At 41.7% G+C, this 25,431-nt stretch overlaps 1 protein-coding gene across 29 annotated transcripts in view; it reads left to right on the plus strand.

Annotated features, from left to right (window-relative positions):
- DLGAP1 (DLG associated protein 1) overlaps positions 1-23,308 on the plus strand; it is a 961,850-nt gene extending 938,542 nt beyond the window's left edge. For 24 of the 29 annotated variants that reach the window (XM_034943985.2, XM_034943989.2, XM_034943988.2 and 21 more), the window contains 3 exons: positions 10,710-10,801; positions 16,708-16,860; positions 19,945-23,308. In XM_034943985.2, the coding sequence (XP_034799876.1) occupies positions 10,710-10,801; positions 16,708-16,860; positions 19,945-20,154 (455 nt within the window). In that variant the 3' untranslated portion in view covers positions 20,155-23,308. Of the gene's footprint in view, positions 1-10,709; positions 10,802-16,707; positions 17,136-19,944 lie in introns of those variants that run through there. The other 5 variants (XM_055102771.2, XM_063597304.1, XM_055102774.3 and 2 more) reach the window with 1 other exon arrangement.
- The last annotated feature ends 2,123 nt before the right edge of the window (positions 23,309-25,431 follow it).

Raw genomic sequence — 25,431 nt, forward strand, 5'->3', positions numbered from 1 at the left:
TTATGGTGTCATCAAGTCACATGGCTAAGCACAATCTGGAAAATAGGATGGGACTATAGCTGTACAGGCTAGTGGGGTTTATCTGCCATCATCTCTGTACCTGAAGGTGGACCTTGTTTTGCCGTAGAAGCTGCCATTCTTAAGGCGGGCTCTGACCCTTCGTTTTGCAGTGAGTCTGTTTTCCGAGCAAGGCTCTGATTGAATGTCCAGTGTGCTTTAAGGTCCTGTCTCCTCTGTGTGTCTGTCACCCAGCAGCCAGTTGGCCACTGTTCTAGCTCTGATGGTTGGGGGAAACTGTGCTAGATTATACAGAGAGGCACTAAAATCTGAGCCCCTGAAAAATTGTTATGGATTTCTTATACTCATAAAAAAAGAAATTATTCACCAATCAGTGACACTTGTGAAAATCTGCCTGAATAAAAGTCAGCAAAAAAGAAGGACATCAAATTAGTCCACACTACTGGGGAGAGAGGTTGGAGTGTGAAGATTTGCAGGAGAAATCATGTCCTTTTTTGGATACTGCCACCTTTTAGGTAAATGCCCAAGAACTAAAGAATGTAGATCAGTTATAGGAGTTACAATTCCTACTGCATTCTCACGTTTACCTATATTATTCCATTAAGTAATCAGCAATGCTATGAAGATGATATTATGGCCATTAAAGGAAAAAGAGTCTGAGTCTGATCAACTTTCCCAAGATCAACAGCTGGTAATCGGTGAGCTGATTGTTCCTGACCCCACGCCTACACTTTTTCCCACACACAGGTGTACCTCATTTTATTGGCATTGCTTTATTGCACTTTGAAGATACTGCTTTTTTTTTTTTTTTTTAACAAATTGAAGGTTTGTGGCAACCCTGAGTTGACCAAGTCTACCAGCACCATCTTTTCAAAAGCATATGCTCATTTTCTGTTTTTGTGTCAGACTTTGGTAATTCTCACAATATTTCAAGTGTTTTCATTATTATTCTATCTACTATGGTGATTTGTGATCAGTGATCCTTGATGTTACTGTTGTAATTGTTTTGGAGCTCCATGAACTGTGCCCATATAAGACAGTGAACTTAATCAATAAATGGTGTTTATGTTCTGACTGCTCCACCGACCCGCCATTCCCCTGTCTCTCTCCCTCTCCTCAGGCCTTCCTATGCCTTGAGTCACAATAATATTCAAATTAGGCCAATTAATAACCCAATAATGGCCTCTATGTGTTCAAATGAAGAGTTACAATCTGTCACTTTTAATCAAAAGCAATAAATGATTAAGCTTAGTTAGGAAGGCATGTCAAAAGTCAAAATAAGCCAGAAGCTAGGCTTTTTGTGCCAGATAGCCAAGTTGTGAATACTAAGGAAAACTTCTTGAAGGAAATGAAAAGTGCTACCCAAGTGAACATACAAATGATAAGGAAGCGAAACAGCCTTTTTGTTGATATGGATGAAGTTTGAATGGTCTGGAGAGAAGAACAAACCAGGCACAACATTCCCTTAAGCCAAAGCTTAATCAGAGAGACATTGTAACTCTCTTCAATTCTTTTTTTTTCTTTCTTTTTTTTTTTTTTTGAGACAGAGTTTCTTTCTTGTTGCCCAGGCTGGAGTCCAATGGCACGATCTCGGCTCACTGCAACCTCTGCCTCCCGGGTTCAAGTGATTCTCCTGCCTCAGCCTCCTGAGTAGCTGGGATTACAGGCATGCGCCACTGTGCCTGACTAATTTTGTATTTTTAGTAGAGACTTGGTTTCACCATGTTGGTCAGGCTTGTCTCGACCTCCTGACCTCAGGTAACCCACCCGCCTCAGCCTCCCAAAGTGCTGGGATTACAGGCATGAGCCACCGCGCCCGGCCAACTCTCTTCAATTCTATGAAAGCTGAGAGAGGTGAGGAAGCTGAAGAAGAAAAGTTTGAAGCTAGCAATCGTTGGTTCATGAAGTTTAAAGAAAGAAACTGTCTCTGTAATATAATGCAAGGTGAATTCCTAGTGATGATGGAGAAGCTGCAGTAAGTTATCCAGAAGATCTAGCTAAGATCATTGATGAAGATGATTACACTAAACAACAGATTTTCAATGTAGACAAAACAGCCTTCTATTGGCAGGAGATGCCATGTAGGTCTTTCATAGCTTCAAAGGACAGGCTCACTCTCTTGTTAGGGGCTCAGGCACCTGGTGACTTGAAGTCGAAGCCAAAGCTCATTTACCATTCTGAAAAGCCTACGGCCCTTAAAAATTATGCTAAATTTGTGTGCTCTTATAAAGTGTGCTCTATAAGTAGAACAACAGAGCCTAGATGAGAGTATCTCTATTCACAGCATGGTTTACTGTACACTTTAAGCCTACTGTTGAGACCTATGGCTCAGAAAAAAAGATTTCTTCCAAAATATTGCTGCTCACTGACAATGCACCTAGTCAACCAAGAGCTCTGATAGAGATGTACATGGAGATGAAAGTTGTTTTCATGCCTGCAAACATGACATCTGATTTGGTTTGGCTGTGTCCCCATCCAAATCTCATCTTGAACTGTAGCCTCCATAATTCCCACATGTTGTGGGAGGGACCTGGTGGGAGATGATTAAATCATGGGGGTGGTTCCCCTATACTGTTCTCATGGTAGTGAATAAGTCTTATGAGATCTGATGATTTTATAAGGCATTTCCCCTTTCGCTTGTCTATCATCATTCTCTCTTGTCTACCACCATGTAAGACGTGCCTTTCATCTTCCACCATGACTGAAGCCTCCCCAGCCATGTGGAACTGTGAGTCCATTAAGCATCTCTCTTTTATGAATTACCTAGTCTCAGGTATGTCTTTATCAGTAGCGTGAAAACAGAGGAATACGACTTCCATTCCACAGCCTACGGATCAAAGAGTCATTTGGACTTGCAAGTCTTCTTAGTTAAAAATACATTCCATAAGGCTATATCTGCCATAGATAGTGAGTCCTCTGATGGACCTGGGCAAAGTCCATCGAAAACCTTCTGGAGGATTATCTGTAATCCAAAGGATAAATGCTTGAGGGGATTGTTTGAAGGGATGGGTACCCCATTCTCCATGATGTGCGTACTTCACAGTGCATGCCTGTATCAAAACATCTCATGTACCCCATAAATATATACACCATGCACCCACAAAAATTTGAAAAAATAATTTAAAAATTAAAAAAAAAAGAAAAACTTCTGGAAAGGAATCACCATTCTAGATGCCATTAAGAACATTTATGATTCATGGGAAAGGGTCAAACTATCAACATTAGCAGGAGTTTAGAGGTTGATTCCAACCTTCGTGGATGACTGAGGGGTTCAAGACTTCAGTGGAGGAAGAAACTGCAGATGTGGTAAAAAGTGCAAGAGAACTAGAATGCGAAGCGAAGCCTGTAAATGTGACTGAATTGCTATAATTTCATGACCAAACTTGAACAGAGGAGTAGTTACTTCTTATGGATGAGCCAAGAAAGTAGTTTCTTGAGATGGAATCTACTTTTGGTGAAGGTGCTGCGAACACTGTTGAAATGACCACAAAGGCTTTAGAATATTACATCAACTTAGTTGATAACATAGCGGTAAGCTTCCAGAGGATTCTGACTCCCTTTTTTTTTTTTTTTTTTTTTTTTTGAGACAGGGTCTCCTCTGTTGCCCAGATTGGAGTGCGGTGGCACAATCACGGCTCACTGCAGACTCAACTTCCCAGGCTCAGCTGATCCTCCCAACTCAGCCTCCTGAGTAGCTGGGACTTCAGGGATGTGCCTCCATGCCGACTAATTTTTCGTATTTTTAGTAGAGATGGGGTTTTGCCATGTTGCCTAGGCTGGTCTCGAACTCCTGGGCTCAAGCAATCCTCCTATCTTGGCCTCCCAAAGTGCTGGGATTACAGGTGTGAGCCACCACGCCCAGCCTTGACTCCAATTTTTTTTTTTTTTTTGAGATGGAATCTCGCTCTGTCGCCCAGGCTGGAGTGCAGTGGCACGATCTTGGCTCACTGCAAGCTCCGCCTCCTGGGTTCAAGCCATTCTCCTGCCTCAGCCTCCTGAGTAGCTGGGTCTACAGTGCCCGCCACCACGCCTGGCTAATTTTTTCTATTTTTTAGCAGAGACGGGGTTTCACCGTGTTAGCCAGGATGGTCTCGATCTCCTGACCTCGTGATCCACCCACCTTGGCCTCCCAAAGTGCTGGGATTACAGGCGTGAGCCACCGCGCCCGGCCCCTTGACTCCAATTTTGAAAAAGGTTTTACTGTGGGTAAAATGCTGTCAAACAAATATTGCACGCAACAGAGAAATCTTTCATGAAAGGAAAAGTCAATTGATGTGGCAAACTTCATTGTTGTCTTATTTTTAAAATTGTCACAGCCAGCCGGGGCAGTGACTCATGCCTGTAATGTCAGCAGTTTGGGAGTCCAAGATGAGTGGATCGCTTGAGGCCAGAAGCTTAAGACCAGCCTGGGCAACATAGCCAGATCCTGTCTCTACAAAAAATACAAAGTGAAAAAAAATTTTATTTTAAAAAGAGACATTGCCACAGCCACCCCTACCTTTAGCAGCTACCACCTTGATCACAGCAGCCATCCACATCGAGGCAAGACCCTCCCTCCGCAAGAAGATTATGACTTGCTGATGGCTCAGATTACCATTAGCATTTTTTAGCAATAAAGTATTAGGTACTTTTTTGTGACATTATGCTATCACACACTTAATAGACTACAGTATAGTGTAAACATAACTTTTATATGCACTGGGAAACAAAAAATTCATGCGACTCACTTTATTGTGATATTCATTTATTGTAGTGATCTGGAACTAAACCCACAATATGTCTGAGGCATGCCTGTATTGCCCAGAGAGAAAGTTAGACTAAAATGAAACATACTAGGTGAATTATAGTGTAGGTGGCAGAAAAATGTGAGTTCTATGTAGCGTATCTACCGTAGTAACCTTCACCACGGGGAGCCAGTCAGAGGTAATCCATTGCAGGGGTGTCTGTCGTATCCAGGCTTCAGGGAACCTACTCTGAGGGTATAAGAAATATGTCTATTCTTCTCTGTTTCTGAGGCCTTAAAGTAAGGTCTGATGATCGTGGAGTTAGGTGTAGCATCATGTAAGAATTAGAAGCAGTCAGAGAGGCCAGGCACAGTGGCTCATGCCTGTAATCCCAGCTACTCGGGAGGCTGAGGCAGGAGAATCACTTGAACTCGGGAGTTGGAGGTTGCAGTGAGCCGAGATCGTGCCACTGCACTCCAGCCTGGGTGACAGAGTGAGACTCTTGTCTCAAAAGAAAAAAAAAAAAAAGAAGCAGTCAGAGAAATGAGCACGTCTGCCTTTTTAGTTCTAGAGACCTAACTCCTTTTGAAATAGGAAAGGATGCATATGCTAATTATGCTTAAGGATTTGTAATCCTGATTTTAACCCAGCAAAAAGATCACCAGCACACTGAAACTCCTTGCAGCTTTGCCATAGACCCACTGGGAGGGTTAAAAGAAAGTGTTTTTTCTCTTCATCCTTGTGCCTCTTATACTACCTCCTTTTCTCAAAATAACAACCTATCCCACAGAGGTCAGTGGGAAAGAGGAGGTATGCTCTCTTCTAAATGGCTGGGTCTTTGAATGTAGTCAGGAGATTTCAAATCATAGATTGCATAAAAGACTCCCCTTTCCCACAGCCAACATAGTTGTTCTCTGCTTCTCATTATGACATATAATCTGTAAAAGAAAAAAAGAACTTGAAACACCCACCATCTCTTTCAAGGTGTCCCTGGTTCCTCTTTTCTGTTCAGGATTGAAATTGCCTTGCCTGCCAGTCACTTCAGGTAGATGGATGTGCTTTGCTCTTGCTTCCTAATGTGGGACAGTGATCAGGCTTGGCGAATTTCTTCCAACTCTCCCACTGACTTATTATGCCACTCACCCCTATCCATTGGCAGTGGCTGGGAAATGTTGATAAAGAAATTACATGCAGCCTGGCATAGTGGTGCATGCCTGCAGTCCCAGCTGCTCAGAAGCCTGTGGCAAGGAGTTCAGGGCTATAGGACCCCATGTTCATGCCTATGAATAGCCACTGTCCTCCAGCCTGGACAACACAGTGAGACCTCATTCATAAATAAATAAACACATAAATAAACAGAAATCACACTCAGTGGATAAATGGAATGTGGTATAAACATACAATGAAATATTATTCAGCTTTGAAAAAGAAGGAAATTCTGCCATATGCAACAACATGGATGAGCCTGGAGGACTATATGCTAAGTGGAATAAGCCTGTCACTGGAGAACAAATGCTGCATGATTCTGCTTATATGACGTATCTTAAAATAGTCAAAACTCAGGAAACAGAGAGTGGAATGGTGGGTGCCATGGTGTAGGGGGAGAGGGAAAGGGGAATTGCTGTTCAGTGGATCTAAAGTTATGCAAGGTGAATAAGTTCTCGAGATCTGCTGTACAACACTGCGCCACCATTAACAAAACTATATTGTACGCTTAAATATTTGTTAAGAGGGTAGATTTCATGTTAAGTGTTCTTACCACAGTAAAGAAAAAAAAGAAGGAAATCACACTCGGATAGCTTCCACTTAAGTAGATTCAGACGCAATTTTCTGCGAGTGTTAGAGAGAAGAGAGCCCAAATAGACTGGGGTCAGAAGACGGGGATTGGCCACAGCAGGTGTCCGTGGGGAAGAAACTTTGTAGTTTGAGTACAAGTTTTTTCAAATGAAGTTATCTGCTCTGCCTCACAGGGTCCTGCGAGGATCTAATTAGATGCCTGTTTGTGAGTTTTGAAATACTAAGTGATGATAATTTAAGTAAACACATATTCACAAAGGCCTCCCAAAAGTTCCTCCTGACTTTATGTGATTCACTAACCCAGGCCTGTCCTCTCTATTGTGGGTCTTCTTAAATATCTATTGTGGGGTGAGAGGTTTGAAGAATTATAAGTGGGGGAGTTTATAAAGAGTGCTTACTTCTTAAATAGGAAGAATTCCATTCAACTGCATTTTCTGTTTTGTTTTGTACTTCCACTGAGGGACAGATTAACAGAGTAGCTGGGGAAAGAAAGGAAAGGGAGGAGTCTATAAGCCTCACCATCAGGTGCCTATACAGTGTCTGGGGAGGCTAGATTTACTTATGTAAAAAGAACTGCCCAGCAATACAAGGCTTATTATCTGATTAAGTATTACACAAATAGATGGTATGAGTCATGGTTAAACGGCTTGCCTGGGTGACACAGCAGAGAAAATTATTCTGTAAGATGCATTTGAATGTGCCCTAAGGGAGATGGGTGGCAAAAACTGTTAACCACATCTGGGTTGAACAATCTGTAAAAAAAAAAAAAAGGCATGACCAGAATGTGAAAGAGATCAACTCAACACCCACAGAGCTTTAAAACCCCCATTCTAACTTTCAGAGAAAATCTGCTGATGTTGACTATGGGTGCTACTGTGCTGGTGAGATTGCCCCAGTCTAACACTCAAAATGACCCTTAGCGATCACCTTTCCAGGACCAGAAAAGAGACCTTATGAATTCAGTGATGGGACTGAAATAGTCATTCTCTACTGCAATGGTTTCCTCTGGGGATGAAAAGGAATGGGATAGGAGTGGAGAACATATATTTTATCTGTAGGGCTTCATTTCATAGGAGTGAGAGAAAAGGGAAAAAGAAAACAAATTCAGCAGGATGCAGTGGCTCATACCTGTAATCCCAGCACTTTGGGAGGCTGAGGCAAGAGGATTGCTTCAGCCCAGGAGTTCAAGACCAGCCTGGGCCACATAGTGAGACCCAACATTGGTTTAACTCACAGATGCAAAACCCATGGAAACAGAGGGCCAACTGTTTTTTTTTTTTTTTCCACCCTGAAGGTTGGTATTGAACATTTTAGAGTAGTTTCAAAACAACATCGAGATGCTTCTTTCTTCTTCATTTCATTTCTTTACCAACTTTCAGTCTTTTTATTTCCACTTTTTACTTCTACTGGTGTTTACCATTTATTGTTTATTAATTTCAACTTCCTCAAGGCATGTGCAACAAATGTGAAATTTACTTTTGGAAGAAAGAACTTACCTCACACGCAGAGTGAGTGTCTAATGGAAAAAAAACAAAACAAAACAAAAAAAAAACCTCCATTACAGCTTCTTTCTTAAAATTAAAGTGAGTTTTTAGTTCTCTGGAAAAGAAAGTGTGGAGGACAAGGAAATATGAGTTGTCATCTGCTTCTCCCAAGCCTCCCTGTTTCATGATCTCATTCTAGGCCCAAGCAGTCATCTCCCCACCCTGGGCCTAGGAACGGTCATCTCCTGGACACAGGAATTGCAAGTATCCTGGAGCCAGTAGGGAATTTCCATGCAAGGAACATGACGGCAAAAGCCCGGGAAACAGAAGGGCCACAACTCCACCCCAGATACTTTGCCAGGGCTCTTGCCAGGCCATGCTGAATGAAGAAAGATATCCCTTGTTTTACTTTTGAGAAGACATCTGAGTTAGCCCCAACTTGTGTGGTTGCATGTTGCCCAAATAATGGCTTAGAACAGTGCTGTCTCCTCTTTTGAGAATCACTGTCTTACTCAGTTACTTTTATTATGGCAGTCTATTATATAGCTCAGGCATCAGACATAATTGAGAACCATCAGCTCAAAGTTTTTAGGTAAGTCCGAATAGCTGGAGTTTCTGCGATAGCTCCCAGGAGCTATGGAACCCAGCCATCAAAGTGGAGACCTAGGTACCCTGGTCGTAACCTCCCAGGATTCATTCTGAGATTTGCCGATCTCACAGTCCTACCCTTCAGCAAGATAATTCAGAGGTTTCCATAAACCTCAGAGCTTACCTATAGCCACATGCTCACTTAGGAAGTGCCTGCTCCATATACCTTCTCGGAGCTGGAACAGGTCACCCAGAGAGCATACCTGTCCCAGGAGACCAAGATGTCCAGTCACCTTAGATCATCCAGACTTTGTTTTTTCCTTTTCTCTCCTAGCCAGGGCAAGTGTGGCTCTCACAGTGGGCACACCCATAGAAGAGGTAGAGGTTTCTGATCCTAGATAATAACAAATAATTATTAAGTACTTACTGTAAATCCAACACAGTCCTACGCAATTCAAATACACTAACGCTTTTAACCTTCCCAACAACCCTCCAGATAGGTACCATTAGCCCCATTTTATGGATGGGAAAGTAGAGATAGTGACTTGTCCAGGCAGTAGCTGTTGAGGACTCTGGCCCACTCAGGCCCTGTGTCTCCATAAGCTGTCCTTTCTGGGGATGTTAAGAAAAGGAGAGGAGGTCTTGCACAATTGATTTATTAGTTAAAGAGGAAAAGGATAACCATCCCAAGAGATTTTAAAAGCAGAGCAGAAAAATTGTTAAAAACTTAGGCCTAAGAAATTGCTGCTAGACAGCTGTCAAGGGAGACCCCCTCGAGATCACGGAGGGAGGGGGCAAATATCTGTCTGTGAGCTGTTTGGTGTGGCTGGTGACATATTAGAGGAAATATAAATGCACTGAGTGACTTGTGGGAACGCTGAAATACTTGAGTAACGCCTAGGTAGAATGTGCATCAGAAACCATTATCTAGCCTAGCAGTTTAAAACAAATAAAGGAGCAAATTGCTAGAAAACCCTGGGCCAGAATGGAGTTTCTTATTCTTCAGTTTCCGTCGCTCAGAATTTGTGGGGAATGAGGTTGAGAAAGGCTTATTCCACTCGGGTACCTGGCTCTGTAAATTCAGAACAACAGGATTGCTTAAATCCTGTACTATATCATCCCGTGAAGATTTCCAGAGAGGCAAGTGCTCTTGTGAGAAGTTCTCCTGCTCTGGTTTTTGATTCCTTCCCGACCATGAGAGCATGTTAAGAACACCCTGGTGGGTAGCAGGGCAGCTGCACCCAGTCCCGAAGGGTGCAGGCGAGCCCCAGGGACACTGCAGAGCTGGGCATTGCTCAGCGGAAAGCAGCTCCGCTCGGTCTGAGCACGCCTGCAGGCAGCTGAAAGGTGCCTTAGACTGCTGGGGAGACAAGAAGTAGCCTGCTTGCAGAGACGGAGATTTTCAGCACAGTGCGTAGGGAATTCACCCTATATTAACAAAATGATTGGGCTGCAGAGTGTAAAAGCTGGGACGGCCCTGGCGTTTTCTAGGCAACAGGCTGAACATGTTCACTCCTTAGAAAATATTTTAATCAGCCACAGCTCTTTCCTGACGGTACCAGTGGCTGAGCTCCGGAAAAATAAGAAAGGATATGGATGGGATATTGTGAGTGCCAAGAGATTCCCCCTCTAGTTTAGTACTGCTTTCCTTGTGCTTGGGCTTGTTTTAGAAAAACAAGCCAGCCGACCATGACGGCTGACTCCATCAATCCAGAGCTATACTGGTAAACACTTGAAATTCATCCTTGCGGTAAAGGAAGTTTAAAAAAAAAAAAAAGCAACAACTGTTTGCCTCTTCTCTTGGTAACATCCAGTTCTTGGTAACATCAGTGCTGGAAAACTCCATTGCTCCCAAGAAATATGCAGGAGGAGCATGTGTTTTTCCAAGTTGATTTTATTACTTTAACCCAGGAGCCTCTGTGACACAGACCAACAGGGTGACAACAGTGATTGGGCTGTCTGGGTGGGCATGAGTGTTCAGTGTGTGTGTGTGCCATTTTCCCTAATTATTACAGCATAACTTCCTCTTTGCTTTACCAGACTAAATCTCAACAATGAAGCATGATGTGTAAATTTCTCGTATGTTTGCTCTTTCCAGTTCTAGGAAAAATCCGAACCGCAGTGGGCAGTGCCCAACTTCTCATGGCCCAGAAATTCTACCAGTTCAGAGAACTGTGTGAAGAAAACCTGGTAGGTAACACTCTCCTTCTACAATTTCCCTGCTAGTGCCATGAGAAGAACATGTCACCAAGACTGGCCCAACTAAAGTAAAACTGATTTTGAACCAAGTCAAGGTCCATTGGAGTCTCTCACTTGGAACAGAGAATTTTCTGATGAATCTTATTTCCTGATTGTCTTAAAATTAAAATATTTATTTTTCACTTAAATAATCTTAGAAAAAATTCAGTCAAGTTAAAATTATTTCCTGCTTCTTTTGTAACTGAAAATTTTCCATTTTCCTGGCTTTCACATAGCTTTTCTGATTTTATTGTTATCAAAATATGAAGCAGCTTGATATTTCAAAAATAATATTGCCCAAAAAAAATCATTTTGGATAGTGATTTTCTTTCTAAAATAGCAGTCAATGACTATTTCCTAATCTGAGTTCTCTGTTTTAATTCAAGAGCTAGAAGTCAAGGGCATCACAAAGTGTAGATTTGATCTTCTTGAAACAAATGAAGAATTCATCCTTCTTGGACATGCAAAAACAAAGCAAAACAGGCTGGGCGCAATGGCTCACGCCTGTAATCCCAGCACTTTGGGAGGCCAAGGCAGACGGATCACCTGAGGTCAGGAGTTCGAGACCAGCCTGGCCAAGATGGCAAAACCCTGTCTCTACTAAAGATACAAAAATTAGCTGGGCATGGTGGCAGGTGCCTGTAATCCCAGCTACTCAGGAGGCTGAGGCAGGAGAATCACTTGAACCCAGGAGGCGGAGGTTGCAGCGAGCTGAGGTTCATTGCACTCTAGTTTGGGGGACAGAGTGAGACTTCATCTCCAAAAAAAAAAAAAACCTTCAAGAATAGCTTTTATTGCTCAATTGTTGGTCAAGCTGGATCTAAAACAAAGAAAATGAAAAGCAATTTGTTTACCTTTTGGCAAGTGAAGACAATTATTAGCAATCTAAATTACTTAAAATATGATCTTAGAGGTTTTTTGTTTTTCTTTTATCCCCAACAGTTGACAGGCATGATTTTTGAGGGTTTTGTTTTTGTTTTTGTTTTTGTTTTTGTTTTGAGATGGAGTCTCGCTCTGTTGTCCAGGCTGGAGTGCAATGGCACGATCTCAGCTCGGCTCACTGCAACCTCTGCCTCCCAGGTTCAAGCGATTCTCCTGCCTCAGCCTCGGAGTAGCTGGGACTACAGGTGCATGCCACCATGCCCAGCTAATTTTTTGTTTTGTTTTGTTTTGTTTTAGTACAGATGGGTTTTCATGGTGTTAGCCAGGATAGTCTCAAACTCCTGACCTCGTGATCCTCCCATCTTGGCCTCCCAAAGTGCTGGTATTACAGGCACGCCATCGCACTTGGCCAGTTTTGGAGTTTTAACCACTTCTTGTTAACAAGGAGAAATACAGACTGAAAGAAATTTATGTAGACAGGGATCAACCGAGAGAAAATATAAAGTATGGAAAAGGTGGTAGTCTCCATCCCTCTTTTCTCTTTGTAATCTCTCTTTAGGGCTGTTCGCACACCCTCCCACCCCCTGCCCAATACACACACATTTATAATTCGTTTTCCCCTCTCTCAGAAAAAATAAACTCACCCTTCTTCCAATTTTTCAGAAATTTATTCTGGCTTATGAGATCATTTATATTAGTAAATGTATTAATAAGTGAATTTAAACCAACGAGTATTCTATCAAGCTTCAGCTGTGGGCCAGGTACAGAACTCCTGTTAATTTGCAAAGTTGCTAATGTGTCACAGATCTCAATTAACATGATTCTCTGTGCTTTAAATATAAGAAAGCTTATATAAAGCCGTATTGCTCAAACATGTACATGAAGAATAGGTACATAAGGAAGTCCATGTGTACACGATACAGGGAAAACACAACATACCTTGTTAAAAGAAATATATGATGAGCAAGTGTATTATGAAGAAGAGTGTAAACATTGTACATATTTTAAAGATGAAATTGCAAACAAAAGTTTTGAAAAATTTGCAGATTTCTTTTTTTTTTTTTTTTGACATGGAGTTTCACTTTTTTTTTTTTTTTTTTTTTTTGAGACGGAGTCTCACTCTTGTTGCCCAGGCTGGAGTGCAATGGTGCAATCTCGGCTCACTGCAACCTCCGCCTCCTGGGTTCAAGAGATTCTCCTGCCTCACCCTCCCGAGTAGCTGGGATTACAGGCATGCGCCACCACAGCCGGCCAATTTTGTATTTTTAGTAGAGACAGGGTTTCTCCATGTTGGTCAGGCTGGTCTCGGACTCCTGACCTCAGGTGATCTGCCCGCCTCGGCCACCAAAAGTGTTGGGATTACAGGCGTGAACCACCATGCCCGGCCGAGTTTCACTCTTGTTGCCCAGGCTGGAGGGCAGTGGCGTGATCTTGGCTTACTGCAATCTCCGCCTCCTGGTTCAAGCTATTCTCCTGCCTCAGCCTCCCAAGTAGCTGGGTTTACAGGCACCTGCCACCACACCCAGCTAATTTTTTGTATTTTTAGTAGAGACGGGGTTTCACCATGTTGGCTAGGCTGATCTTGAACTCCTGACCTCAGGTGATCCACCCTCCTCGGCCTCCCAAAGTGTTGGGATTACAGGTGTGAGCCACCCCACCTGGCCCAAAAATTAGCAGATTTCTAGAAAATGTTAACCTCCTTAAAGCCAGCTTTTGATGTTTCCTAGTTCTTGATGGGCTCACATTCCTTGGCCACTAGAAGGGCATAGGTGGTAAAATGTGCTTCTCATATTTTAGGTAGACTGAGGCACAATGGGGGAAGACAGTCGCAATGCTGGTCAAACCAGGCCCCTCCAGAAAAAAGTCAAGAGCCTAACATGTGCCTGACACCCTGCTGAAAGCGTTTAGATTTCTGGTCTGGTTACATGCTCAAAAAGAACACATGGAGTTGATAGTGATTTTTTTTTTTTTTTTTTAGAAGGAGTCTCACTCTGTTGCCCAGGCTGGGAGTGCAGTGGCGCAAACTCAGCTCATTGCAATCTCTGCCTCACGGGTTCAAGCAATTCTCCTGCCTCAGCCTCCCGAGTAGCTGGGACTATAGGCGCCCACCACGACACCCAGCTAATTTTTTATCTTTTTAGTAGAGACAGGGTTTCATCATATTGGCCAGGCTGGTTTCGAACTCCTGACCTTGTGATCCTCCCGCCTCGGCCTTCCAAAGTGCTGGGATTATAGGCATGAGCCAACTCGCCCGGCCCGATAGTGACATTTTAATGACAGTTTACAGATGAGGAAAATGGGCACGGAAAAGCTAAGAAACTTGTTCACAGCCCCATGGTAAAAGGCAGAGCCAAGATTCAAATCCCAGTCTATTCAACCACAATCCTTATACATCCTACCCAGGATTTGAGTTCACTACTCCTGCTCATGGAGCAGACTCGCTCCATGCTCCTTTGCCCCAGGAGGCACAGTGGCCTGGTGGCGGCACTGCTTAGGTCCACAGCTGCATGAAAGTGGCACCATGATTCGTCAGAACCAGACCCAGCCTCCTTTCTTGAGTTCCTATTCTGAGGAGAAAAATCATAGCTCTATTTTGAAAACACTTGCTCATTATCCTAACTAGACTCCCAGGCTTAGAATGAGTAGACAAAAGTTGGCCTCTTCCAACATAACTAAACCAAGGACCCCAGCCTCCCTTGGCTCTCCCCACTCTCCCCTCCAGCACCCACCTCTGGTCTCCAAGGCAGCATGTCTTGGATTAAGGAGTGAGCTGCCACTGTTGTGCATGGTATGTCACATGACTCACTGATTTGGAGAATGGCTGAGGCTAAACGCTTTCTCTCTGTTTCTCTATCTATCTTCTTAATGATGTGGGAGCAAAGAGATTCTTTATGAGAAGGGAACGAGTTGCCCATTATACAGAGTTAAATACATTCAAGAAAACACTGGCAGGGCGAAGTGGCTTGTTCCTGTAATCCCAGCACTTGGGAGGTCGAGGCAGGAGGATCTTGTGGCCAGGAGTTCAAGACCAGCCTGAGCAACAATGTGAGACCCTATCTCTACAAAAAAACACAAAAATTAGCCAGGCATGGTGGCACACACCTGTAATCCCAGTTACTCAGGAGGCTGAGGCAGGAGAGTCGCTCGAACCTGGGAGGCAGAGGTTGCAGTGAGCTGAGATTGTACCATTGCACTCCAGCGTGGGCGACAAGAGCGACGCTATGTCTCAAAAATAAATAAATAAACAGATATATCTATAAATTTATAGTTCCCAAAGTGCCTAATAATTCTAAAGTTCATTTAAAAAATAAGTTTTAAAGTTTGTAAGTGTCTGATTCAGTATTAAAATCTATTCTAACGATGTCTGAATTAATGAAAGCGTTTCTGTGTAGTATTCTGATTTAGTAAACTAAAAAAAACTTTATAAACTTCAAAATTTATTTCTTCTAATGAACTTTAGAACTTTTGGGCACTTTGGGAACTATAAATTTATAAATATATCTATTTATTTATTTATTTATTTATTTTTGAGACAGAATGTCGCTCTTGTCACCCAGGCTGGAGTGCAATGGCACAACCTTGGCTCACTGCAATCTCCGCCTCTCAGGTTCAAGCGATTCTCTTGCCTCAGCCTCCTGAGCAGCTGGGATTACAGGTGTGCACCATCGTGCCTGGATTATTTTTGTATTTTCAGTAGAGATGGGGTTTTGCCATGTTGGCCAGGCTGGTCTCGAACTCCTGACCTCAGGTGATCCACCCACTTCGGACTCCCAAAGTGCTGGGATTACAGGCGTGAGCCACCATGCCCAGACTTCATTTATTTTTATTTTGAGGTAGGCCAATAATACTGGTGCACCCAAGGACTTAAAATGTCTTTCCAATCCATTATTTTGATGGTCTTCAACCTTGTACTTTCCAAAATTCTGATATCATTTTTATTAGGGGTTAGTTTTAAAAGCATACACTGGCCTCGTGTTATCATAGGACATGGAGTTTCACAGTCTGTCCAGTTGCCTGAAATACCAAGAGGTCACCAAAACAGATACCAGCTAGGATCTCTTGACATATGGAGGCTGCCACCCGTCTAACCATGAATGCCTTTAGCTACTGCTGCAGGTAGTAATTAACAAAGAGTATGATATTTTCGGTCTCCTAGCTGTGTTTTTCCTGTCTTAGGGCATATAAATTCAGGTTTATATGTTCTGTTATCAGGGATATGTGGATGGGGCAAAGAAAGTCAATCCTGAAACACTGAAGAATGTTTACTATCCCTTAGCAAATGGGTCATTACAGACATATAGATATCTGTATGTAGAGATAATGTGTTCTCACATTTGCTGTATTATTTTACGGTCAATTTAAAATGAATGAATTTTCAAATGATTTTGTCAAAGCAGTCATATGATAAAATTACTTCCTATGATAAAATTACTTCCTATATTAGTAAACATCTTAATTATTAAACACATAGTGCTTGGAACATCCAATATTTTATTACTAATCATTTGTGTTTTACTTAACATGAATATTTAAACTAATCTTATTTTGGATTCCTTATCTGTTCTCTGAATAAATTGTATGGCATGTAGTGGAATACAAACTCTGATAATAATACATGGTATTTTTTTTTTCAGAAATGGCATTTTCATTTGAATATGGTGTTTTAAAATACGTCCTGTAGTAGATCACACATTCTGGAATTTTTCATATGTTTAGACCCTTCCCCCATACCATATTGAATTGATAGATGTGGTATCACAACAGAAGAGTTTTACAACCTTGACATTTGAAAATCACTGACTCAAACGGATGAGTGTATAAAATTAACATTTGTAACCTCACTTTTACCTCGTGTCGGAAAACCAAAAGGAACTAGTCCTCCTTATGTTGTTTGAAATATTTGAAAATGCCTTTTTGGCCCTGTGCTTGTCAAGAATTGCTTCTAAAGCATGAATGTTTTCCTTTCTCTTGTGCAGAATCCTAATGCTCATCCAAGACCCACCTCCCAGGATTTGGCGGGGTTTTGGGACATGCTGCAGTTGTCCATAGAAAATATTAGTATGAAATTTGATGAACTTCATCAGTTAAAGGCCAATAATTGGAAACAGATGGATCCTCTTGACAAGAAGGTAGAACAATGTAGATTTTGTATGGTTCATTTAAAAACCTGCACAAACACTGGACAGTCTAAATAGGCTTCTGCATTCAGTCCTGCTGTTTACAATGTGAAATGGAGCTGATATCATATTAATTTCATTGTAATGACAATGTTTACATAGTAATCATTTGGGATATTATCTGTAATATGTTTCAGGCATATTTTTAAAGAAAAACCTGTCTTTGTGAATTGGAAAATGGGAATGTGGCTTTTTTTGTTAATTAAACTTTAAGTTAAACCATTTTAGTCACTGGAAGGAACTGCCTCCATTTTGCTTTTTAAACTAAAATAAATGACATCTTCAGTGCATGAATCCATAGAACAAGAGTTCAACTTCCTTACACCCCTAGGATGTGTTTTCAAGAAAAATAGGATGCCCTGAAAAATAACTGACTTTGATAATCATTTCATAAATATAGTAATAAAGAAATTACTGTTGTTCAAGTCTAAAAATATATACCATAAAGTTTCACAGTAATTACATAAATGTTGGGTTTTTTTTTTTTTTTCAAAACAGTTTTGCTTTTGGTTGATTTGCCTTGGGGAATATTGCTCACTGGGGTCCTCATGCATCAGTTTAGAAATAAAGACTTAAATTCTTTTACTTTAATTAATCAACTATAATTTTCACATTTGATTATGGTGTTCCACGAGGCTCACACGGGTATCCAATATCCAGCTCCCCAGGCTGGCATGTCAAACGTGACTTTTTTAACCCTTTGCTTTCCTATGGCCTCAGGTCAAATAATTCCAAGAGAATCAACCTCTGAAAATTGGAATGGCTGTTCCCTTGAAATGCTGGTGGCCCTGTTCTTTTCAGGTCCCCTCACCTACCAGAAAGCTAACAGCAATCTAATCCATTCTGCTACCGCATATCATATTTTCAGGGTTCTTGGGGTCAATGGTCTCCCAGGAAAAATCCAGTCCCAAGGGACCATCTGTAAGTGACAGGAGGGTGATGCTCTCATCACTGTCCCCCGTTTCCAATTCTGTCACCATCAAAATGGGGGTCGTAGTGTTAAGTTGGAAAGTACTGTTGATGTACATGTGGCCTCTCACTTGGGAAGCCAAACATTTGTACCCAATCTAGTTTTCTTTAATCTGTGTTTAAAACTATCTGCTAGATAAGCTTTAAATCAGTCTTATTTTAAGAAAACACTACAAATGCACACATACTGGTAATTTAGTTTCCAGAGCTGATGCATCTAATTTTTTTTTTTTTTTAAATAGTCATTGTTGGCCGGGCATGGTGGCTCATGTCTGTAATCCCAGCACTTTGGGAGGCTGAGGCGGGTGGATCACTTGAGTCCAGGAGTTCAAAACCAGCCTGGGCAACAATATGGTGAAACGCCGTCTCTACAAAAAGTACAAAAATTAGCTGGGCGTGGTGGTACACACTTGTAGTGCCAGCTACTTGGGAGGCTGAGGTGGGAGGATTGCTTGAACTCGGAGAGTTTGAGTCTGCAGTGAGCCGTGGTTGCGCCACTGCACTCCAGCCTGGGTGACAGAGCGAGAGCTTGTCTCAATAATAATAATAATAGTAATCATTGTTTAAAAAATCAAAATGTATAAGGAAAGGAAAATGACTAAAAAATATCCAATATTCATATTTCTAAAAATATCCACTGAGTTATTCCACAATGAAGATTTAAAATGTCTAAAAGAAGAGATGCTAAGAATTGATATATGTAACCTATTGATATTTACATAGTAAATCATTAGTTAGCTTGATTTTTAAGTTTTTTAATGGACTTTGCCTATGATCAGAGCTTTTCATCACCCCATGAACCTGAGGAGAAAAATGAACAAGCACAATCAGAGTTGGGAGAATATAGTTTGCACTCCAGGCTCTCCTTTTTTCTCTTTTAAGCCACACAGACTCCACCTTAGACAGCCGGTGGGGTAGCTCCAGGGTGAGAAGTTGAACTAGGCACTTGCTCTGGCAAGCAGGGAGGAATTGCTTTGCTGAGGATTGGTGTTAAGATACAAAGAGTACTCTTTGGAGAATCACCGAAACTATATTTCAAGATAATGTTCACCCTTCATTTTATGAGAATAGAGGGTATTTTATTTAAAATGAAAACATCAGTTTTATGTGCACCCTTTCACAGTCTACAACTTCAACTTTCTTTCCCTAAAAATCCTTTGTGGTCTAGATGCCATTCTTTCCTGCTGCATTTTTTTTTAATGCCAAAGAGATGACTGTCTTTTGTTTTTGCAGTGGCATTGAAAATATCCGCCCATTTCATAGTTTGCTGCTGATAAGAGGAATGACCTCTTTCATCCTGTGTCAACTTTTCATGGCACAGTTTCTGCCCCTGTGATTGGAATTGCCTCCTGGGCCACCACAGTTATCCCGAGGCCCCTAGTCAGAGTCACCTTGGAACTGACTTAACTCTCGAGTGTAGGAAATATCAATGGCCTCCCTCTCCCGTGACCCTGTATATTGTATATTGCTTGTGTGTTCGTGTGTGGTGTGCAAAAGGGTCTAACCTGGTGTAGCACCAACAAAGCTAAAGAACACAATCTGATATCTCTTCTTCCTCCTTTGTTTATTTAGGTTTGGTGGGAAGGGGACGGTGGGCGGGCCGGGGACAGGGCGGAGATGTTTTTAAGCTCTATACCAAGCTTGCACCCGGTGACTTGCATCCTTAGAGGGGATGCAGGGGTTCTAAGATGCTGCTGCAGCCGCTGCTTCCTGGCCCATCTCTGGCACCAGGAGGAGTTTGGAGTCTCCAGAGAGAACCACACTCAATGTGCTGGGAGCCGCAGGCTTTCCGCAAGGGGCCTTTAAAATACCCACTTCCTTCCCTTGGAGAGACCTAGTTCTGCAACCCAGCCTTACCCTGGGCCTTAAGCTTACCGGGATTTTTTTTTCTGCATCTTTTGAATACCCAAGCCAGAATAATGAAGAAAAAAGTAGATATGCAGTGTGCAGATCAGAACTAACCACCCCTAGGTAAAAAATGTGTGTTCTAACTACTGACCTATCCCAGTTTTTCCCAAGCTTGTCCTGAGAAGCTGTGTAATGTCCTGAACCTTCTGCTTTGATCAGGAGAGAAGGGCCCCTCCTCCAGTGCCAAAGAAGCCGGCGAAGGGCCCCGCGCCGCTGATCCGGGAGCGCTCGCTGGAGAGCTCGCAGCGCCAGGAGGCCCGCAAGCGCCTGATGGCCGCCAAGCGCGCCGCGTCCGTCCGCCAGAACTCGGCCACCGAGAGCGCCGAGAGCATCGAGATCTACATCCCCGAGGCGCAGACCCGGCTCTGAGCGCCCTGCAGCCCGGCCGCCGCCGCCAAGTATCTGTCCCCTCCTCCCCCTGCCACTCCTCTGCCGGCTCCCTCTTCCCCTCCGAGCCCGTCTGTTTCCGAGCTCAGTGACTTCCACTGTCGTGGTGTAGTTGTCCATCTCGCAGGAGCCGCTCCCCAGTCCCCCCTTAGCCCCCCACTTCCCGTACCCGTTTGCCCATCTTCTTCTTCACCGAGCTTCGCCCCCTGTCCTGATGCCGTCACCCTGCCTCATACTGAGATCCAACCCTTTATTTTCTGGGCAAAGCCAAACCCACCTGTGTAGAAGTGATGCCTTTAGGTCACCCGCCATCCTCAGTTCTCTCGAGCTAGTCTGTTCAGCAATATAAAACCATAGGGTATTTCAGAAATCCAGTATCACAGGGTGATCCTTTGGGACTTACCGTCTTCCACATGAAAGAAACTAGGCCTCCGATTCCCTTTATTTCCCCTAAATGGTTATTCTTTTTAAAAAGCAGATGGAGCACTTTATTCCCAACCTCAGAAATCACACCATCTCACTGGAATCCATGAGGGACACAGAGAGAGGGTACCAAGCCTGGCCTGGGGGTGGGGGACCTGGATGTGTAGCAAGGATGGGAGAAGCGAAATCTGCAGGTGCTGGGGGCACCTGCACACTCACAGCTGCACAAACTGCCTCACTGTTACTTCATCAATCACAGCTTCAAATGTCTCAATCAGCAGAAGATTGTAAATTCGATCTTTCAGGGAAATTAATCTATTCTGAAAGGCAATAACATGAAGCAAGGCAAAGGAGGCACTGATGGTTTAGTATACTACATAAGGGATTTTTTTGTTCTATTATTAAGAAAATCTAGACCTGAAATGTTTTCTCAACTCTTATTGTACTGTGTATATTTATATTGTTGTCGTGGCGGCTGTTTTTAAAGGGAAAGTGTTGGTTCTATTAATTTGTTAAGTGTCCATCCAGGTGGGCCTACCTGATTCCACATATATAAGTACATATCTGCTTATAAAGCGCTATAAATGGCAGCAAGGCTGTTTTTGGAGAAGAGTTTGGGTTTTCCTACCATCCCTTTGAATGCTACACATCCGTCTATTTTAACCCAAGTAGTTCATATTTCAGATATATTTTCTCCTTTCATCTCCTCTCACTACTGCAGAGTCCAGTAATACCTAGCATAGGATTCTGTCCTGTGTCAAATGGCTAAAATAAATTTTTGCCCCAATAGACATGCTGCCTCATTCAAAAGAGCTGCCGCTGTCATCTTGAGGTTCCAGGTAGTGAGAGAAGAAACTCGACCTGCCAGGGTCAACAGCCATGAAGAGGTGGGGGGAGTCATGATTCATAAACACTGAAAGAAATCAAGGCTTTTGGCAGAGAGTGTTGATTTAGATTTTTAGTCTTGATTGATGGGCAGTATGCATCGGTGTCTAGCTGAAGTTGTCTTTAAATGCCCTTAGTCGTCGCAGTTTAAACACTTAGGATGTGGCAATCTTAAGTATCAATGGCATTTTATGTCCCGCTAACATCCTAAAGCATTAGAAATTAAAAACGAAAGACTTTTAAAAACATACATCAAACATGCTTGCACCAGAGAAGCTTTTTAAAATAATACACTCTCATAGCCAGGTGCTAATTTAATTTTACTTATGAAATTAAGAGAGGTGATGGGTTCTAGCAACAAATATTTTCACGGACATATTCTAAAACCACTAGAGAATTCGCTACCTCTCAGAGCCATCGATGCTTTGAGCTACCTTTATAAACAGGGCACAAATGTTTACTGCTGTGGTTTACAAGAAAAGGGCTACTCACTTATTTTGAAACCAACGAACCAACTTTTAACTAGGGTGAACAAAGCACTTTGAGTGCTTTGTGAAATTGGAGCATACAGAGATTTTGAGCTTCAAGTGTTTGCTAGTTTTAAAAAGAATACACCTTTTCTTTACCTTGTAGCAGCAATTAAAAGTCACACAAAGCTTGCATCGAGTAGGGCCAACTGCCACTTGGGTAGCCTATGGTCACATTCAATACTGAGAATGACTTGGAACTCACAGATTAATATGAAAGAAGCAGCGTTCATCCCAAGACCCATGCTCACAATTACAGCTCCGTGCCCTGAGGTAGAGTTGAGATTTGGATTAAGAAATAGATTTCTAATACGATTCAAGATCATCCTATAATATTTTCTTTGGAAACTAATTTAGCCCATGATATTTTAAAGAGAGACAAGAGAAGGCCTATTTATCTTGTCTAAGTGAACGGCATTTGTATATTCATAAGCTATTTTTGGTAAGAATTTTAAATCTTTTAGCTCAAGGCCTACAGGGCATCATGATCTTTGCCTTCCTTGAAAATACAATTTAAATTGTACAAACACTTTATAAAAAGCTAATTATTGGTGTTAGAACATGACCCCACACAATGCTGCTTGACCCCTGAAACTGACATTCATGAGCATAACCTTTGTTACATTGTTCTTTTTGATGTAATTTGTAGAAATGTTTTTTAGTTCGTAATGGAAAATGTATGTACCCTGAAAAATTACTTATTTTGTTTAACTTTGGTATAAAGGTGTTGGGCATTTTCTTGGGGAGGGGGGGATTACAAAAGAAGTTTGTCTCCCACATCAAAAAACGTTCAAAGAAATTAAGTATTTATTATATTTTTTGCAGATGTTTCCATACAATTCACATAACCTTTTTGTAAAGAGAGATGAAGAAATGGATTAAAGATTTTTAATATTTGAAATGGTAAATAGAACTAATTTATTGTAATATATTTCTGTTATTTATAGATGTTTCCTTAATGTTTTACTGTGCATTACCACTTTCATTTAAGCCTTATCCTTGTGAATTTACCATTTCTTTTTTAAAACATGTCTAGATGCATATTTTAAATAACTGGAATGTAAATCACTAGCATATCTGAATTCCCAAATGTAATTTTTAAAAATTATTTTGGTTTGGAAAAAAAAGATTCATTTGAAAGCCTTCAGATGGAGGGGTGGGGAACATTTTTATGGCTTTATGAATTGGAATTTCATAGGCTTATTTACCTAGATTGTGTGTGAACAAAAAAATATTGTAAATAGATGAATGTTTCCCATAATGTAAAAAGAAGAAATTAATAAAATAATTAATGCACTGCTTTCAGGTCTGTGTGTTTTTACTAGAGTCCCACTTCTTCCAAAATATGCTTTATTGTCTTTTGACGGGAATACTTCTGCAATTAAGAAGCGTATCATTCTAACTTTCACTGTACAGCACGTGTGCTATTCGTTGTTGATGACATAGGGAGAACTTACATCCTGTTTAAAGGGGTTTCAATACCGAAGAACTAAAAAGTCCTTTTACTCTGATAATCCCACTCGTGAAGTTTCAGTTCAGAAGCTGAGAATAACTGTCTATTTTATGAAGGAGTGATGAGCCTTTCAAATGTGGAAATTCATGTCACTTTTACCTACTTTGATTTCTTTGCATACATTTCATCCACTTTGTTTCCTACACAACTCTCAAGTGTAGGGAAAATCAGAAAAATGCTTTGTGGTTTCCATTCCATCCTTGCAATAATGAAAAACTGTGCCTCACTGAGGTTTAGTGACTTCCCCAATGTGCCACAATGATTAAAAGACAGATCTGAGTCCAGAACCCAAGGCTTTATTGAGCTCCTTTAGTGCCGTCTCTGTCATTCTTGCCATATTTAAAATTGGTAATTATTTGCCATTGTCAATTTTATCTGGTTTTCATTTAGGTTATTTGTAAACCTTACTTTATATAAAAAAATACAAATTTGGCCAGGCGCAGTGGCTCACACCTGTAATCCCAGCACTTTGGGAGGCCGAGGTGGGTGAATCACCTGAGGTCAAAAATTTGAGACCAGCCTGGCCAACATGGTGAAACCACGTCTCCACTAAAAATACAAAAATTAGTCAGGCATGGTGGCACATGCCTGTAATCCCAGCTACTCGGGAGGCTGAGTGAGGCAGGAGAAACGCTTGAACCCAAGAGGTGGAGGCTGCAGTGGGCTGAGATCGCACCACTGTACTCCAACCTGGGTGACAGAACGAGACTCTGTCTCAAAAAAAAAAAAATACAAATTGACCCCCAAAAAGGGTAAATTAGAATTTTTTATGATGTGGACTTGCACTTATTTGTTGCCTGAAAATGCCACAACTCTAAAATTTGTTTCCACAGTGCTTCCTCCTAATCCCCACCAACTTTTCACCTACATGCAACAACCTTGGAAATTAGTAAGCACATGAGCCACTTTTTCTGATTTTTGTACATAAGCAAGACCTATGCCAGTCACCAGAATAACACACTGTACTTTTGAAACTGCTTTGAAAGAGGAATGATCAGGTGACTGAATCTCTGTGAGGTTACAAAGGCCTCATTACTTTGGTTCATGCACTGACTATTCATGTAGTCTGAACCGTGATTACACTTGTTGCCTTTTCACAAATTAGTTCATCTGTTTCATCGGGGCTCTTTAAACATTTTAGCTAATCCCATAACAAAATGAGTTAGCTTTTGCATGTAGAAATCTGAATTTCAGTGAAGCCATTTCCCATATCACAGAGTCTACTCTCCAAAAAAAAAAAACTGTAATTTAGGTTTTATACAGAAATTGAACAAAATTGTTTGTTCTGAACGTGACTTTTCTTTTTATATCTTTGAAATCCACCCCTTGAGAATATAAACTGATTTTGCTTTAAATAAATGACATCTTAAAAATCATAGCGTCTGAATGTGTTCATTCTCGAATGCCATTGATACTAAAGGGTGCTGAAATTTACCTTGGGTTTGCTCAATAGGTTGTTTGACTTGCAGCTGCTAAGCCAAGATCGAATCAACTCATTCTGCAAACAAACTAGTGGCCCTGTCTGAAAACCCTCTCTCAGCTCTAATTCAATTACCAGCACAAGTTTACTTACAGTGACTGTAAGTCACTCATCCTCTCCCATAAAGCATAGAGATGGGAAATAGCGTGCTACCCCCTAGTCCTATGCTGTCCTCTGGGTTTGCTGCTGGTCCAGGAAGGCGTCATCAGAAAATCACAGGAATGTGAAGCTCCAGTGTGATTCCTGATTCCTGTGTCTCGACTTAGACAGCAAAGGGATTATTCCAATAGGTCTTCTTTGTAAATGAGCACAGGCCTCAACTTAGAGAAAATGGCTGAGAGCAAGCAAACATTTTCATAAATGCCAGCTCAAGCTCTGCCACGCAGCTGATTGAACTGTTGCTATTCATGGGGCAGAATATTTTCACTAGT

The sequence above is a fragment of the Pan paniscus genome, chromosome 17, assembly GCF_029289425.2.
Source record: "Pan paniscus chromosome 17, NHGRI_mPanPan1-v2.0_pri, whole genome shotgun sequence".
Taxonomy (NCBI): Eukaryota; Metazoa; Chordata; class Mammalia; order Primates; family Hominidae; genus Pan; species Pan paniscus.